Source organism: Amphimedon queenslandica, unplaced genomic scaffold, assembly GCF_000090795.2.
Source record: "Amphimedon queenslandica unplaced genomic scaffold, v1.1 AMPQUscaffold_12625, whole genome shotgun sequence".
Taxonomy (NCBI): Eukaryota; Metazoa; Porifera; class Demospongiae; order Haplosclerida; family Niphatidae; genus Amphimedon; species Amphimedon queenslandica.
In genome coordinates this window covers 11,143-27,648 of record NW_003547139.1, presented here as the reverse complement: position 1 = coordinate 27,648, position 16,506 = coordinate 11,143, and the positions used below count along the sequence as shown (strand labels likewise).

The following is a 16,506-nucleotide window of genomic DNA, read 5'->3' as shown; positions in this document are numbered from 1 at the left end:
CTTTCAGATACATCTTTGAAGTCTACAGTAGAGTAACATACGTCATATGTTCTTTAATTAAAACTTACTAGGCCGGAAAATGTTACCAATGATTCATTCTGAAGAGTTAAAAACCCATCTGGAACTATACCTATAATTCCATCAATGACTTTTGACATGATTTCATCTGTACAGGAAACATTGTTTGAAAATGAAGTGCTGTTGGTCCTCCACCAACCAGTATTATACCACATTGGAATAATCCACAAATACATGGGACCAATCATATCTCTATAATATGCCTATTTAATATGCTCAGCATGTAAGAGGTACATTAGAATAATACATCACATACCTCACACAGTATCTTATAAGCAAAATTAGGATATGCATTAATGTGAATGATTCTAAAGTTCTTAACATTGCTCTATGAGATCATAATATACATTTTGTTATTTAAAATGAATAGCTTACTAACTTTTTCAAAGTAAGATAAAGGGTTACCACCTGATAAGACAACAAAATCGTTCAATTTCCATCCTTGGTCCTCAAAGATATTAGTAGCACTTTCAGTGACCTGTTATTAAATGCCACATTACTGTCATTATCCAAACACTTCTCTCGAGGTAACTCTATGTTGCGTGTAGATGTGTATTAAACTATTATTACATTCTAAAACAAAATTTTGATACCATAGGGAAATAACTGAGATATATAATCACCGTCATTGTTTTGGAAGCTTAGTTTATAATGAAAGTGTTTAGAAAATAAACTTGTTTGGCAATGCATGCATGGATGACAATGGCATTACTTTTATTGTCATGAATTAATTATCCTTTCACTTTATTTAATGGGTTATACACCATATACCCTAAGACACATTCCAATCTTGAACCAATGCAGGGTTTTTTCCTCTTCCTTTGGTGTTCTAACTAGTGTTTCTTGTAATATTAATCATAATTATGTTTCTGTCAACAGATGAGGTTACTCTGCTACAAAATCATAGAGTGGCCTTATGATGTGAAATTTTGGATAATATATTTTGGACATCACTACAGTGTACTTTGTTTTGGATAATAGTGCAGATAATGACAAAGCTGTTTACATCTTCTACATGTGGCTAGCACCAGCAAATGTCTTTTAGACATAAGGAAAAACGTACGGGCATAAAATTCCACGAGGTACTTAATTTTGAAGATTTCTTGGATAATTTCTTAACCACGAAATTAATACAAAAGGAAATATTTACTGTGCATGTGCAGCTTTTGTACTTAATGCATGTGCACATGCAAAAGCACAAAATTTAATCCCCTTAAAATTAAAAAATTGAGAACTTTTCACAAAAACTTGAAATTTACTACCTGTATGACATATTACTCTGGAGCACTGAAATTCTCACAACAAAGCAGCTAAACAGAATGCTGCATGACCTCACAAGCATTATAATAGTACATGGCTTTTGGAACAATTTTTAAAAATTTATAAAAATATAATTTTAATTAGAATCAGCTACACAGCATAATTAAGAACAATGTGTATGCATCAGGAAACTATTATAAAGGGAAAAATACTTGACAAAATACCCAGTACAGGGTGTTTTGTCAATTTTTGAAGTAATTTCAGAAATTCATAAAACAATCCACTAAAAAGCTGACCAGTGAGACTATCCTGAGAGAAAGCCTTATCTAAAGCTCTTTAATTCATACTAAGCTCAATTTCTGACAATGTGAAAATGCTAACACTGGTAGCATTATAAGCATTATCTTTATTATGAATATTAATAGGATAAACAAATGCTCCACTAGGCTTTTAAACATAAATGGTTTATATATGCTTGGTAGTTGGTGGATAAAATATGTTAAGTTCTTACTTGTCTGAACAAAATCTCATCCTGTGTTATTACCGCCATCTGTCTCCATCCAAATTCTCTCATTAACTGACCCAGGGATGCCCCAGAATATCGAAAAGATAAAATCGTTCTGAAAAAGTTTTTGAATCGACTTCGATCATTCAGGATATCAGCACCAGCTGCATAAGCCAACTGTATGCAAATATGCAAATAATAAATACCGTATAGTGGGTTTATTTCGAGGATAATAAATTTCGCAAATGACCCGTATCCGTAAGTTTGCAGAATTAATTTTTGCAAATTTCCACTATTCTGCCATCTTGTACCATATTAAATTGATTTTCAAAGAATCAAATCTTGAAGAATCCACAAAATTTGTTATCCTCAAAAATAACTCACTATACAGTAATAGACATTAATTTAAATTGAAAAATTGCATTATTGATGACCAGGCTGTAATTTTTAAAGCACCTCAACAGAACACAAGTGTGATATGAAATATGCCCACTTACATGTGGTATATTCCAATAGTGACTAATTTCTGCTACTGGTATAGTAGCAGGAGAACATCCACATCCAATCAATGACACATAAGTAGTGTCATTGTTTATCAATTGAAAAAAATTATCAAGTGATGTAGTACGATCGCACTGGATAAATTTAAGAAAATATCAATCATTATAAAAGCTTCAGTATACCTTTGAATCCAATATATCTGTGTAGTTCAGAGTATAGTTCTGTAGAACATCATCCCTTTCATTAATAAGCTCCAGTGCAAGATCAACTACTGGTATTGCACCACTTAGGACTAAAGGGCCAGACAGTGTAGTTATGTATCCAAAATAGAGACTTTTAGTTTTTTCAGCTGTCAATAAAGAAGAGTAAAGTAATATACACCAAAATAAAAGAAAACATTGCTTTGACATATTTTGCTCCACTTCTCTAGTCTATAGTAGTCAATGCTCTAGGATTGGAGGGTGTGGTTATTTATCAACATGTTAATGTTTAGTAAACTATCTATGATCTTTATCCAAAAACATTCAACTGCATAGTACTCATATCTGACCAGTCATAAAAATGATCAAATTAAACAATATTCAGACAGTGTCTAAATATTAATTGTTTAATGCTCTATATACTTAGACATAGCACCTAGATTCAAGATTCTCCATTTGATTATGATGATAATTCCGCTTGCTTGAACATTCAATGTTATTTTAGATGTAATAGGCTGTTTGTGATTATAGGCTGTTTGTGTTAATGCCATAATACGAGACACCAAAGGTGTGTGGCCTCGCCCCAAAAGCTGTTTGGGAGGTGCTAGGCTTAGCTAACCTAAGCCAATATATTTCAATGATATAGATCAGAAGTGACAGACTGGGTCAGTGTGAAAGTATGATGGAACTCTGGAGTCTGTGCTAAAATTGGTTCATCAATTCCTACTAGTATTTCAAAATTTATCACTTATTTATTCACTATTTATACTTATTGCACTCTCACTTCTAAAAACAGCATCATGGATTTGAAAACCACAGCTTTTGTTGTGGCCACTATCTATCAAAAACATACTGTACAAAAAATTAGAAACTGAGGCCAATGGATTGTGCTCATGAGGCCAAGGAATTATCATGACAGCTAGCTTCCTAGCTGCAGCTTGCATGGTTGCAGAAGTATTTTGTTGATGTATTATATAAGTGTGTGCTCTTTTTTTAAAAGGTTTATCTTAATTTTAAAATTCAGTTGTAGTAGACAAGTCAAACTGACTTATTATACTTGACAAAATTATACTGTTAATCATGATTAAGGTTTTAGATAAATTAGTGATAATTCTATAACATTAATTTCCTTTTAGTTAAAAGCAGTGATGCATAGATAGTTCCTAGTGTTATTTATCTTTCTTCTCTACTGATCTCTTTATTTCTAAACCAATGGCTTCAGCCAATGGAGGTGGGACAGCATTACCAACCTAGAGATGAATAATACCCAATAATGACAATATAATGCATTCTCTGTGAATGCTACATGTAGCATCGTATAGAAGGAAAAATTGCGGAATTTTATTTTGACACTTGGCAAATTAATGATAAAATCGACCACTTTATTCTGAGCATGCTCAATGTGTGACAAATGGCTGCAAATTCCTCAATATAAATACCACCAATACATTACAATCATGGAATCACCAATATTAAGTGCCACCAAATATTCTTCCCCACTATAATCATGGTATAATACTGACCTGTCTGTGTTTATCAAGTATTGTTCCAAAGAAATGGAAAGTATCAGGGAATCCCTGTGACCTGGCACACTCCTTCACACTCACCACTCGATGCTGCTCTGGGTGAAGGACACGACCCTTACAATAAAATAAATAATAGTGTAAATTATATTTATATTCGTTTTCTCCTTCTCACTTGCTTCCCCATTGGTTCTGGATTCGTAACTGTCGTACTAAAAAACCCATCCCATTCTAACCTTCCATAAAGCCCCGCCCAATGATTGTGTCTGTTACCTAACAGAAGATACAATAATAATGTAACGGATGTGGCCAAAAATGACTAGGAGAGGATTCTCAATTTTTCCTGATACATATACATGGTTTTATGTTGTGTAGCAAGTTTGAACTGATTCTGATCACAATTGGATTTTTTATGAATTTTTAAAGTTGCTCCAAATGCTAGGTACTGTATGTAGTGCTTGTAGCATGTTTTTTTAGCTCATTTAGCATGCTTTGTCAGAAACATTGCCTAGTAGTCAATAATTATACTATCTGATTAACCAGGATATTTGTTACAGCTCTAGTAACAATTCAGTTTATTCTCTACCTGTATGTGGTAAGCACCATGGTTACATGGTATAAGGGTCCCATACTGCCTGTAAAAAGAGTCACAAGGTTGACCAGTGGCACAGGAACAGACACCTCTTAATGACTTATTCTTATGTCTCCCATTCTTTTTATCATGATGAGTATATTGACTGGGAAGAGAGTGAGTGAGAGATAAGAAAGTATAATTAGTGGATCATTAGATTGCACAAGTTGCTTACAGTTTGGGTGCAGTAGTTCCATCAGAGAGTCTAATACATTTATTAGGGAGGTCCCTCCAGTCTGATCCAGGCCCAATTGGTAAGTACCTCATACGGGCAGCAACCAATGGACTCATCTCCTTGCATATATGACCATACAACACTGGCTGGTGCTGATTACCACTGGTGCCTCTAAAAAACATTAAAGACATAAAGACTCCAAATACAAAGTTAACATGGACCTATGTGATTTTCCCCTCACCAGTCTCTGATAGTGACAGTGTGGCTCCCCATTATAATTCATGGAGCGTACAGCTGATCCATTCTTAATGTGAGGCAGGTCTGACATAGAGTCTCTGACAGTAATTGTCCTGTAGGGAGCTGAGTCCATTCTTATACTCCCCTCATACTGCAAGACTAAAGTTCATGTCATTCACTCCAAAGAGTGGCCCTACCTTAATGTCATTGGCCACTACAGTTAATTGACAGGCCCTTGGACTGAACACATGAGTTGGGTTAGGAAAGTGAGGGAGCTTCTCTCCTGGGGCAGCTGCAAGTATAATAGCTCTAAAAAATAAATATAATAAATAAATATGCACACCCACACATGTATTGCATGTATTGCTTATGTATGTATTGTATTGCATGTACATGTATTGCATGTACATGTATTGCTTGTAGATAAAGCAAAATAACTTACCTTCTTCTTGTCTGAGGTACTCCATATTGACCTGCTTGCAAGACACCAAACGTACACTAAAATAAAACAGTATAAGAATTATTGCTATTTTTAGTAACAGTTATATTAATAGCAACAAACCTGATAGCCCATCTTTACTAGACAGCGCAGTGTTAGTTTAAGAACCATGCTCTTTTTGAAGGACACAAAATTACGGACACTTTCAAGTAGAAAGAATTGAGGACGATAATACTCACAAAAACTTAAATAAGAGATGACAAGTGAATTCTACAAAAGGTTAAGGTAGCATCAAAAACGTGTTAATACGTGCATTGAATGAATTGAGAATGAAATCAAACATGTCTCAAGCACTAGTGGGAATAGTGTTAACCTTAAATTGAGAATATTCTCTTGAATTAAATATGTTCATTCCACTGAATCCTTGACAAGGAGGTCCACCACACAACAACTCAACATCACCTTTCTGAGGCAAGGACTGACCTCTGGAGTTAGTTTTAGCACCCTAACAACAAATAAGAAAAAAAGAAAAGTACTGTACATCACGTATACTTCATTATAAACACTGTTTATTTATTATTCTTTCCTTATAAACATTGTTTGATTTATCCATTCATCTTCCCTTCTCTCTATCCCTCTTTATATTACCTCCATTACTAAACTAAGCAGTATATTACAGTCGTCAGTGAATACTGTTGTTTGGCTGTAGTTAAGTCTGAAAGCTTGAGCAGCTGGTTCATCAATCTCAACTGCCCAACATGAATCAGCTACTCCAGCTTGATGGAAACCTTCAGATAATCCTACAATGATACACATGTAAGTATATGATCAAGTTTGGTCAAAATTAGAAAAGCACGTATCTCTTATACAATATTATACTCTAACCTCCACAGCCAGCAAACACATCAAGCATTCTCAGTTTCTTGAAACTACTATCAGGAGTGATATCATCTTTCTTATCATCATCAGTGCTGGTGGTGGTGATGCTTTCCTTTGATCCTTTAGCAGGTCCTTTACCCTTACCTTTACCCTTTGATATACCCTACAGTATAATAAATATTTATAAAATACAGCACGTACAAAAACATTAACTTTCATAAACTAAAAATTTAATACCAATATAAATTACTTATCAATAAAGTTACTACCTTTCCTTTCCCCTTGTTCCTTGCGTGTATTGGAGGGTCTTCAAACTCTTTAGTATCAGCACAATAAGTCTAAATATATTTAATTATAGTCTATATTTTTATCAATAAAATGGCTGACCTCTACAAAGTAAAAGTGGTTTGGCTTGTTGGAGAAGTATGAGTCAATGTCTTCGGTAATGTCTTCCTTGAATTTCACAAAACACTTTCCACAAACAACATCACCAGCAACCACTGTAGTCACTACAATAAATAAAAATATAATTATGACTAAAATTGAATCAGATCACCCACAAAATTTGAAAAAGAGTCCCCCCATCAACTACGCTGTATATGCATGTACATAAAATTACATGTACAGTACATGTACAATCATGTACAGTATAAATGAATAAAAATAAGTACCTAAATCACTCCAATAGAGTAAATTGAGGTCATATTGTGCAGTAGCTTCATCTTCTTTGTGTGTATCCTGTGGCCTGAGAAAGTAGCAAAGTTAATACATTGTACAGGGTAATTCTCAGATTTTGGCATAATTATAGTTTTAAATGGCCATAACTCAAAAAATTTGAGTTGGAATTGACTCAAACTTTCTACATAGCACAAGGACATCAATATGTATCAGGAAATGTAATAAAAATTGGGGGTGATTTCGGAGCCAATTTTTGAAAAAACCACGGGCTATATATAGTACAGGGTAATTTTCAGATTTTGGCATATTTTTTAAATGGCCATAACTCAAAAAATTTGAGTTGGAATCGGTTCAAACTTTCTACATAGCATAAGCGCATCAATATATATCAGGAAATGTAATAAAAATTTGGGGTGATTTCGGAGCCATTTTTGGAAAAAACTATGCACTATAGTACAGGGTAATTTTCAGATTTTGGCATATATAGTGTACATGTATTTTTAAATGGCCATAACTCGAAACATTTAAGTTGGAATCGACTCAAACTTTCTACATAGCACAAGGACATCAATATGTATCAGGAAATGTTATAAAAATTGGGGGTGATTTCGGAGCCATTTTTTGAAAAAAAACCATGGGCTATAGTACAGGATAATTTCCAGATTTTGGCATATTTTTTAAATGGCCATAACTAAAAAAATTTAAGTCGGAATCGGTTTAAACTTTCTACATAGCATAAGTACATCAATATGTATAAGAAAATGTAATAAAAATTAGGGGTCATTTCGGAGCTGATTTTTGGAAAAAAGCACGGGCTATAGTATAGAGTATTTTTCAGAAATTATCAAATTTTAAATAGCCATAACTCAATTATTTTTACTGAAAATCAACTCAAACTTTCTACCTACATATGTAGCATAAGGACATCAATAGAATATAATAAAAATTTCTAATTATTATTATTATTATTATTATTATTATGATTATTATTCTTACCTGTAGTACATTCTCAGTTTAATGTGAACAATCTCATTATTATCAATTAGTAAACCTCCCGATGATTTAGAAAATATGTCTAATACTTGACCTATGGAGAAAAAAAGTAGTCTAAATATTAAAATAAAAATTGACAAGCGGCCTTACCGATTTGAAACGGACTAGGAGAGTCAATGTTACTACCTTTGACGTAATCAGAAACCTTTCGATACTTCTCAGGGTATTCAGACTCATCAAACTAAAGAGAGAGAGAGAGAGAGAGAAATTGAAAGTCAAATAATGCAAACATTAACTAACTGAATAACAAGTTATTGATAACAATCAATGTATATAATCATTGCATAACACATCATACACTTATATATGTACACATGTACATGTGTACATGATGTACATGTACACACATGAAAATTTGCAATGCTGTGCAATATAATACATACATGAAAGACCATACTATACTATCCAGAATTTTTACTACCCATTTACATGGATTGTACTTGCATAGAAGATGCCTTTTGGCCAACAATATCAGCACATGTTATGGTTAATGTAGTACACACATGTACCTCTTCCTCTTAATTCCTTCTTCTGTTTCTTATTGGCAGCAGTTCCACTGGTTTTCTTAACATTAGGAAATGAATACAATCACCAATGGAATAAGACTCCTCAATTAACTGGAATGACCTGAGAGGAAGAGAGAGAGAGAGAGAGAGAGAGAGAGAGAGTGGTGTGCAATGAGAGTGAGTCATTGGAACAGAATGAGTGGAAATCATGCAGGAAAGGAATGACAACAGAAACTTGAAGAATAATATCACTCGTGTGTGCATTTAGCAACATTTACCTAATAGCACAAATATCACACAATTTAAAACCAATCACATGAAAATCACATGATATGCATGCACATGTTCATGAGTACATTACACAAATAATTACACACGAAATTATGAGGTACTATTGATCCCCATACTCAATCCCTAGACGATAAGGTAAGCTGTTTACCATTAGAGACGATCCATTACAAATTACTAATGATAAGCTGTGAAAAGTTATGGTCAGACAAAAAAAACCAAACAGTGTTTACAGTTAGCATACAGATCATTTATAATAACATTGAAGCAACATATTTTATAAAAACTAGCAGCTAGCAACTCTGAACTCTCAGTATAGCAAGTGAAAGAGAGAGAGCAATGGCCAGTTCCAGTAATCAAGCATATCTCTATGAAAGGCCCCAGCTGAGCAGACTCTGTTCTCAAATAAGAACTTCAAGATGGCATCAACTAGGAATACAGCTAGAAGTGGATCAGGCAACACTCAGTAACATCAGAGATGATGGCTCTATCCCGTATGAGGAGAAAAGATGCCGCATGTTTGAGAAATGGCTGGACGGTAACTCTAGAGCAACTAATAAGCAGCTGCTGGAAGCACTAAGGCTAAAAGTGATAGGAGAAGATGCAATGGCAGAGGAATATGAGCAGACACTTGTATCAAGCCAACAAGGTATATAATATAGTAGGCATGAGATTGATCTGATTTATACTGAAAACTATGTTTCTTATAGAGAGCAATGGGAGGATTGAGGGTACAGCAGATTCAACACAGAATGAAGACAATCCAACAAAAGAAGGTAAGAGCTAGAGTGAGAGCTAGAGTGAGAAAAGAGAAGGAAAGGCTAGAATTACCCTTTCTCATCTAATCTTTCTTTTCCTCTATCTCCCTTCAGTGATGGAAGAAATGTCAAAGAAAGCAATAAGTACAACAGTTAAGCTAACCAGTGAGGCACTGGAGTTACAAGCCAAGTATCACAAGCTCTTGCATCTAGTCCAGACCTCGTGCAGAGAAGCTGAACTCGAGCCGATAAAAAACATCGTTAGGACAATACTCCAAGAGAAATCCCTCTACCAACTGGCAGCCATTGCTAGATACAGGAGAGAAATAAACAGCCTCAGCTCTGTAGATCAAGTTTTCCAATTCCTCGTTGAGAAACACTTCATAAGTTATCTTAACTTTCAACTCCTCAAAGAATTCTCCACTAAAACAATATGCGGCCTTGAAGCTAGCAAGAAGATAGAGAGGGAGATCTCAAAGTACCAGAAACACTTCAAAAGCTTCATGGACATACCAGAGTTCTCAACTCTGATACAAGTCTTTGACGAGAACCCTCACCTAAACCCAAGCACCATAGTGGGACTGCCTATCATAATAATATCACTCTTTGGATCATGGAAGCATCGGAACAGAAAGGAGCTGAGTGATTGGATACCTTTTCTAAAGGAAAACAAAGAGCTACTGCAGTCTATGGGATATAAGTGTATACTCATCACTTATGCACTCTTCCCTATCGATATTCCCCAGGTAATGACTTTCCTAAATGATTGTACTAAAATGGAGGAGCTGAAAAAGAATGGGATAACTATAGAAATATCAGAAGAGGCTACAACAATGTTTAAGTTGCTCTCATCTCCAGATGTAAGCACCTTGATATCAAAGTTGGAGGCAGAAATGAAAGTTCTGCAAGAAGAGAACACAAAGCTCAAAGAAATGATTGATTCCTTGAAACAGACTCAAGAAAAGATAATGGACATGCTGACACAGACTCAGGATAAGATAACACAAAATAAAGAGGCTATCCATCAAATGGCAGCGACCCAGAATCAAGACAAGAAATCAAACGATTACAATTTCACAGAAATACAAAACGGAGAGCATCAAGTACCAGTGCCAAAAAGAGGAAGATCAAAATCAGAGATCGTTAGTGCAAAATCAGAACAAAAGCGTCCTCAATACCTCCCAGTATATGTACATAGAACCAGCTATCCAGGACCAGGTACAGAAGAAAGAATGATTAAGAGACCATTATCCCTTGGAGAATACACCATAGTTGCAATACACTCTCATTTACAATAACACACACACACACATTATACTGTTTGGTTGCATTTGTTTTTAAAGTTTTCACTGGTAGCATTTCATGACAACACTGAATTAACACGTTAAAATTTTGCTATAATTTACAATATTTTGAGCAAATATGGGCCAAATACATATGTCATATATGAAACCTTGCCATAATGTGGAATTACACCATACATGTCAATCATAAATACACACTTTAAGAGTGATACAAGTACCAACATGTATAGATTGACATACATAATATAGCAAGGCTGCATAAGTCATGGCAGCGATTTTGTACTGCGGTGAATCCTACTTAGTAACGCCTCTGTTTTACTAAAATACAATACACATGTACACTAGTCACTAGGACTACATTTTATTAACATACAAAGCACACAGTGATTGGAGTATTGAATACTGATAGTAAATACTACCTACCTGTAGTTTGTAATCTTTGATTTCTCTGACTCTCTTATTTCTCTTATTGATAGGAACTGCAGAATGTACCTTAAAAGAGAGAGACAGAGTTTAAAACATTATTACATGCACCAATATACACATGTACATGACATGTTATTAAGTGTCATTTACAGTTTTCATGTGATTTCTTCTCTCACAAGAAGCACACCGAGGTATGAAACCATCAGTGGGTGGGTCGGCATCATCTGGTATCAAGTATCTTATGTATTCGCTCAGAATGTCTTCAAAACGTGCCAAAGACTGGTCATAGTATTTCTGAACAAAAAATGTCTTCCCATCTTCCTCAATCTCTTTTTCACCATCAGGCACTTCCTCCCCACCACACATGAACCAGTTACTGACAGGAGGCTTCTCCTCAACCTAATTAGTAATACATAAATTACATTATCATGTCACTCCTTCTCTTCCCCCTCTCTCTCTCACCTCCACTTTGTTCATGATAGCCCCAAGAGGATTATCCTCACAATCGTCGATAAGGAACAACTCCAGTGGATCTCCAGTCTCGCCTAATATGGTACCGGTAGATCAACTTTAAAAATATAATAATAAAACTACAAAAACAATAATTGCTGGATGCTTACTGAAACCACCATCCGTGAAACATTTTCTTTCCGTTTGAGTCCTCATACATTGACATGATGCGTGTGAGGTAGAGTGGGTCATCGAGCACTTCTGGACAGACTGACACCACATCATATAAGCAGACCTAAAAGAGATGAGTGTATATATAAACAAGCTCCTCAATATCTCCCTTTCTCTACTCTCTGTGCAGGTACATGCATATTAACCTTCTACTTTGTAAGCTCTTGTCATACCAATAATTTATAATATTTCCCTTTCTCCCTTACTAACCTTCTCTTTGTTGTTAATGAGGACTTCAGTGTAGTAGCTTTTGTCTCCTTTAACAAAAATTGGTTTGCCAATCCACTCCACTTTTGTCTACAAGTAACAAATAATAATATAAATTCATACAATAAAGTTATATTTTACTTGTACCTTTATTTTCTTGATCTTCTTTGATGGAGACTTCAAGTCTTTCTAAACATTAAGAGAGTTTATTTTCAGACCACACCCCCTAACATACCACATTCTTCAAGTCAGGATCAGCTGAATCATTATCTTCCTCTTCTTCGGCCATCTGTACGGCCATATAAGGGCATCTGAGAGGTGAGAGATAAAGAATAGAAAAAAATAAAAGTTATCACATGCATAGAGACACACAAATACATGTATATGGACAAGTATATTCAGGGGTAGATATGCAGTGCATTTTCAATGCATTTCAATGACTGACCTTCTGTTAACACAAGCTTGCTTTGATCTTCCAGTTCCACCAAACTTGACCATATCAGCACAAGAATTGCACTTGCCACAGTCGGGCTGCTGGCACGTCTCACAGACACCACACCTCCTCCTATGAGGGGCGGAGCTGGATTTGTTATCAATCTGATTCTTGAAGAACGTCTCAAAGATCGCCTGTACGAAATTGCAATGGAAACCACAAATTACATAATGATTTAATAATTTATATGTATGAATTATTATTTCATAATTATTATCATACTTTCGTTTGCTTGGTCTTTTTGACTTTGGGTTGGTGTGGGCATCGGCTTGAAAGTCTAAAAACACCAGGTCATGGTGGGTAATGTACATAATAAATATGGAACCTTTTTCCCAGTGTGACCCCGGCTAGTTTTATTAATGCTCTCATGCATGGAGACACTAGCAAGAAATCCTCATCCTCATCACAGTACTGATCATAACTCTCAACCTATCAAGATATGTAAATATTACCATATAGCTAGGATCTTTGTGGCCCAAAATTTTCATAAATTTTGCAATTTATTCAAAATTTACAAAAATAATATCCATAAAAATTGATTTAATACGGTTTAACATGGCCGAAAGGCAGAAAATCGTGAAAATTAAAACCACAAAATTAAGATTTTTGGATGAATTTGTAAAATTTTTGGGCCATAAAAATTTCTTGCTAAACAGTATGTGAGTATATGTGTACATATATAATATACATGAATTTGAACCTATTACTGTTACAGTATGTGCTTATTGCAGTGCATTGTACATGTAAGTGTAGTACATGTACATGAAGGTACCTGTTCCACAATGAACTGTGCATGTCTCAGTAAAGAGTCTTCAGTGAATGAAGTGCATCCGATGGATTGAGGTGGAACTGATGTTTGAATCTTATTCAATAAGTCCTCATACGTAACAGCTGGGAATTCCTCCAAGTACTCAATAAGAATCTAATTACAAACAAAATAATATTAAATTACTGTAATAATAATAATTATTATTATTATTATTATTAAGATAAGTACAATAATTAGAAACAAAAACGGGTTAAAAATGCATACACCTACATGTACATTGTAGATGTAGAAAAATATATAATTTGAGATTATTATTTTTTATTATTATGAAAACAACACAACAACAAAACATTATTATTATTATTATTATTATTATTATACCTTGCTTAGATATATCTTTTCCTGTACTGATGCCATGATGTCAGCATAATCATCTGAAGCATCCATCAGTATGTATTCAGCATACGCTGTAGAGAAGAAGAGGTCAAATAGAGAAGAGACAGAGATAGAAGGTGTAATGTCATAATTCACTGTGTGCATATGTGTACCTGTAGAAAAACCCACAAGTGCTTTCTCTCCTCCATCAAATCCAGCAATCCACCATGAGTTAATAGGACCAAGCTGTCTCATAGGTATACCATCTACACAATCATACAGAAAACAAGTAACAGATTTCATTTCATTAAAAACATATTTTGATAGAAACTTTCTGTAGGCATAAATGTACATTGCATATATAATCTTTAATATTTTGGTACCATAATGCAATGAATGTGTGTTTATATCAAATACCGGAGGGATCAGGGTTCTCATCATATATGGGTTCGACCCAACCACTAAAGAACAGTTCCACATTCTTCTCTACCAACCCGGTATCAAAATGATAGAGGTGATGGTTCTTATCATAAACACTATATCAATAACAAAATCATAATTATAATAAATATAATTCATGTACTGTATACCTGAATCCTGTGATCCTGTGTTGTGGTACATCATCCAGTGCACTCTCGGCACTAAAAACTGATAAACTCGGATCAGCAAACATAATAAACTCATCATTCTACCAATGGGTACATATACAATGGATATGGTATATAAATATAAGTCACATACAGCATTGGGTGCATCACCAATGAATGTCTTTAGTGTCAGATCATTGCTGCTCCTGTTACAATATGGACCTGTGCACTGTGGCTGTGATGACTGAGGGGCCTAACAAAATAATCCATAAACCAGGTACTAATTAGTAATAACTAATTAACACGGTTAATTAATACGGACATACAAATCAGACGTATATTACTAATTAAACTCACAGCTGGTGGCGAGTACAGCTGTATCACTGGTTGATTGTCTTTGGTTTTGCTTTGAGACGAGGGGAGGATATGACAAGGCCTCGGGGAACTAAGCATGGGACCACTTCCTCCGTCCTCTCTCAGGGGACGCTTTGAGGGAGGAGCATGAGAATCTAAAAAAGTATTTAAAAGTAGTTTTACCGCACTCTTTCTCTCTCTTTACCTGAAGATTGAACTCTTTTGTTTGGTTGAGAAGATTTGACTGCTGCTTCACGAATTAGATTCAAACACTTTCTGTGACTATTAGCAATAATACAAGTAAATAAATAAATAAATAAATAGACTCACATGCAAGCTTGCTTTTTGCTCCTTGGGCCTCCAAACTTTAGCTTGTCACTAAAAAAAGAGAATCAGAGAAGTTACTGTGTTTTGGCAGTTGACTCAAATCCACTAATTATTATTATTAAACCTACCAATCAGTACATGTACATGTACATGTACATAATAATAATGTACAAAATCAACAAAATTAATTAAAAACTGCCAAATGTATTTCATATTTAAGAAATTATAAAATAAAGTGCTCTCTATAATACAGTAACATTGTACATAACATTGTATAAGTACATGGAATTATTTCATCATTTCAACTTACAGGCAATTGGTACACTTTCCACAATCATTCTCTCTCAGGCAGGCCTTATACTCGAGGCACCTCCTCTGTCTCTTAAGTAACCTGACGGGAGAGTGGTCGTCACTGAGGGGAGGGTCATCGTTAGGGGTATGGCTGGGGAGAGTTCATCTCTCCCTCTTTGATGAAGAGGGAGAGATGAACGGAAGAGAATCAAGAGAGTCTATCTCCATCGGTAGACCATTTTCCAAAGGAGCACCTTCTTCTCTATTTTGTCCAGCGTTTTCAATATCTTCAATTGTAGAACCTTCCCAATCACAATCCTTTAAAAAGTAATAAATAATAATAATAATAATAATAATAATAATAATAATAATAATAAAATTACTAAAAATAATAACATGCATGTACATGTTCACGCACATGTAATTAATATCAATTAATAATACAATAAATACATTAATAATAAATTACGATATTGCCGGTTTTCCAATTTCAATATAACGTAAAGGTAGGCAATCATAATAAAAATTAATCAATGAATATTTAATTAGATGGTGTGTACATGTACATGTGTACCACGTGGTCTGAAGCTCCAAAAGTTTCTCTCCTATGTCCTGTTGTTAGGGTCCGCAACTCCAAAAATGGAAGTCCTCTAAAAAAATCCATTGGTAGTGATATGAAGAGTACTAAGGAGTATTAACTAAGCTGTATTCTTTATTCTTTCAAGTACCTTCTCTTTCTCTTATAATTATAATTTTTAATGGGCGTGGCGTAATATTTTAATTGACGCTGCATGTGTGCTAAAGAGTAATTACAGCGTCTTTACTGTTCTGAAGCAAGAATCAAGAATTTTTCTACAAAAGTTTTATTAAGGTACTATATTTATATTGCCTACTCAGAGTAGCTGAGCAAGTAGCTATGATTTATGTAGAAATTTAGTCAAAAATATTGTATAAGAGAAAGAGACAAGTGATAAATTTTGC

The 16,506-nt window shown here is 34.7% G+C and overlaps 3 protein-coding genes across 3 annotated transcripts; 1 reads left to right on the top strand and 2 right to left on the bottom strand.

Annotated features, from left to right (window-relative positions):
• Window positions 1-68: 68 nt before the first annotated feature.
• Window positions 69-3,488, bottom strand: LOC105314714 (gamma-aminobutyric acid type B receptor subunit 2-like; the record flags this gene model as incomplete). The annotated part of the gene is made up of 7 exons (XM_011409042.1): window positions 3,398-3,488; window positions 2,527-2,693; window positions 2,341-2,478; window positions 1,850-2,020; window positions 458-556; window positions 335-406; window positions 69-281 (listed from the first exon to the last, which is right to left on the bottom strand). Coding segments are annotated over exons 1-7 (951 nt in total), but the record flags the coding sequence as incomplete, so codon positions are not given.
• A 75-nt stretch (window positions 3,489-3,563) lies between these two features.
• LOC100636382 (DNA (cytosine-5)-methyltransferase 1-like) lies at window positions 3,564-16,261 on the bottom strand. The gene is given in 40 exon segments (XM_020003525.1): window positions 3,564-3,794; window positions 4,068-4,184; window positions 4,243-4,340; window positions 4,654-4,681; window positions 4,684-4,804; window positions 4,874-5,035; window positions 5,095-5,261; window positions 5,308-5,419; window positions 5,553-5,608; window positions 5,673-5,819; window positions 5,923-6,054; window positions 6,198-6,349; window positions 6,435-6,591; window positions 6,698-6,766; window positions 6,816-6,937; window positions 7,100-7,173; window positions 8,103-8,193; window positions 8,250-8,340; window positions 8,772-8,786; window positions 11,439-11,507; window positions 11,592-11,840; window positions 11,904-12,009; window positions 12,062-12,186; window positions 12,333-12,419; window positions 12,477-12,518; window positions 12,565-12,640; window positions 12,775-12,956; window positions 13,045-13,099; window positions 13,148-13,251; window positions 13,595-13,744; window positions 13,973-14,058; window positions 14,140-14,232; window positions 14,384-14,502; window positions 14,557-14,654; window positions 14,708-14,806; window positions 14,911-15,062; window positions 15,113-15,189; window positions 15,238-15,285; window positions 15,545-15,843; window positions 16,100-16,261. Coding segments are annotated over 36 exon segments (3,828 nt in total). The 5' UTR covers window positions 15,007-15,062; window positions 15,113-15,189; window positions 15,238-15,285; window positions 15,545-15,843; window positions 16,100-16,261; the 3' UTR covers window positions 3,564-3,713.
• LOC109587282 (uncharacterized) lies at window positions 9,272-11,087 on the top strand. Its single transcript, XM_020003526.1, has 3 exons — window positions 9,272-9,602; window positions 9,664-9,729; window positions 9,826-11,087. The coding sequence occupies exons 1-3, from the start codon at window positions 9,293-9,295 to the stop codon at window positions 11,007-11,009; spliced, it is 1,560 nt and encodes a 519-aa protein (XP_019859085.1). The 5' UTR covers window positions 9,272-9,292; the 3' UTR covers window positions 11,010-11,087.
• Window positions 16,262-16,506: the final 245 nt, after the last annotated feature.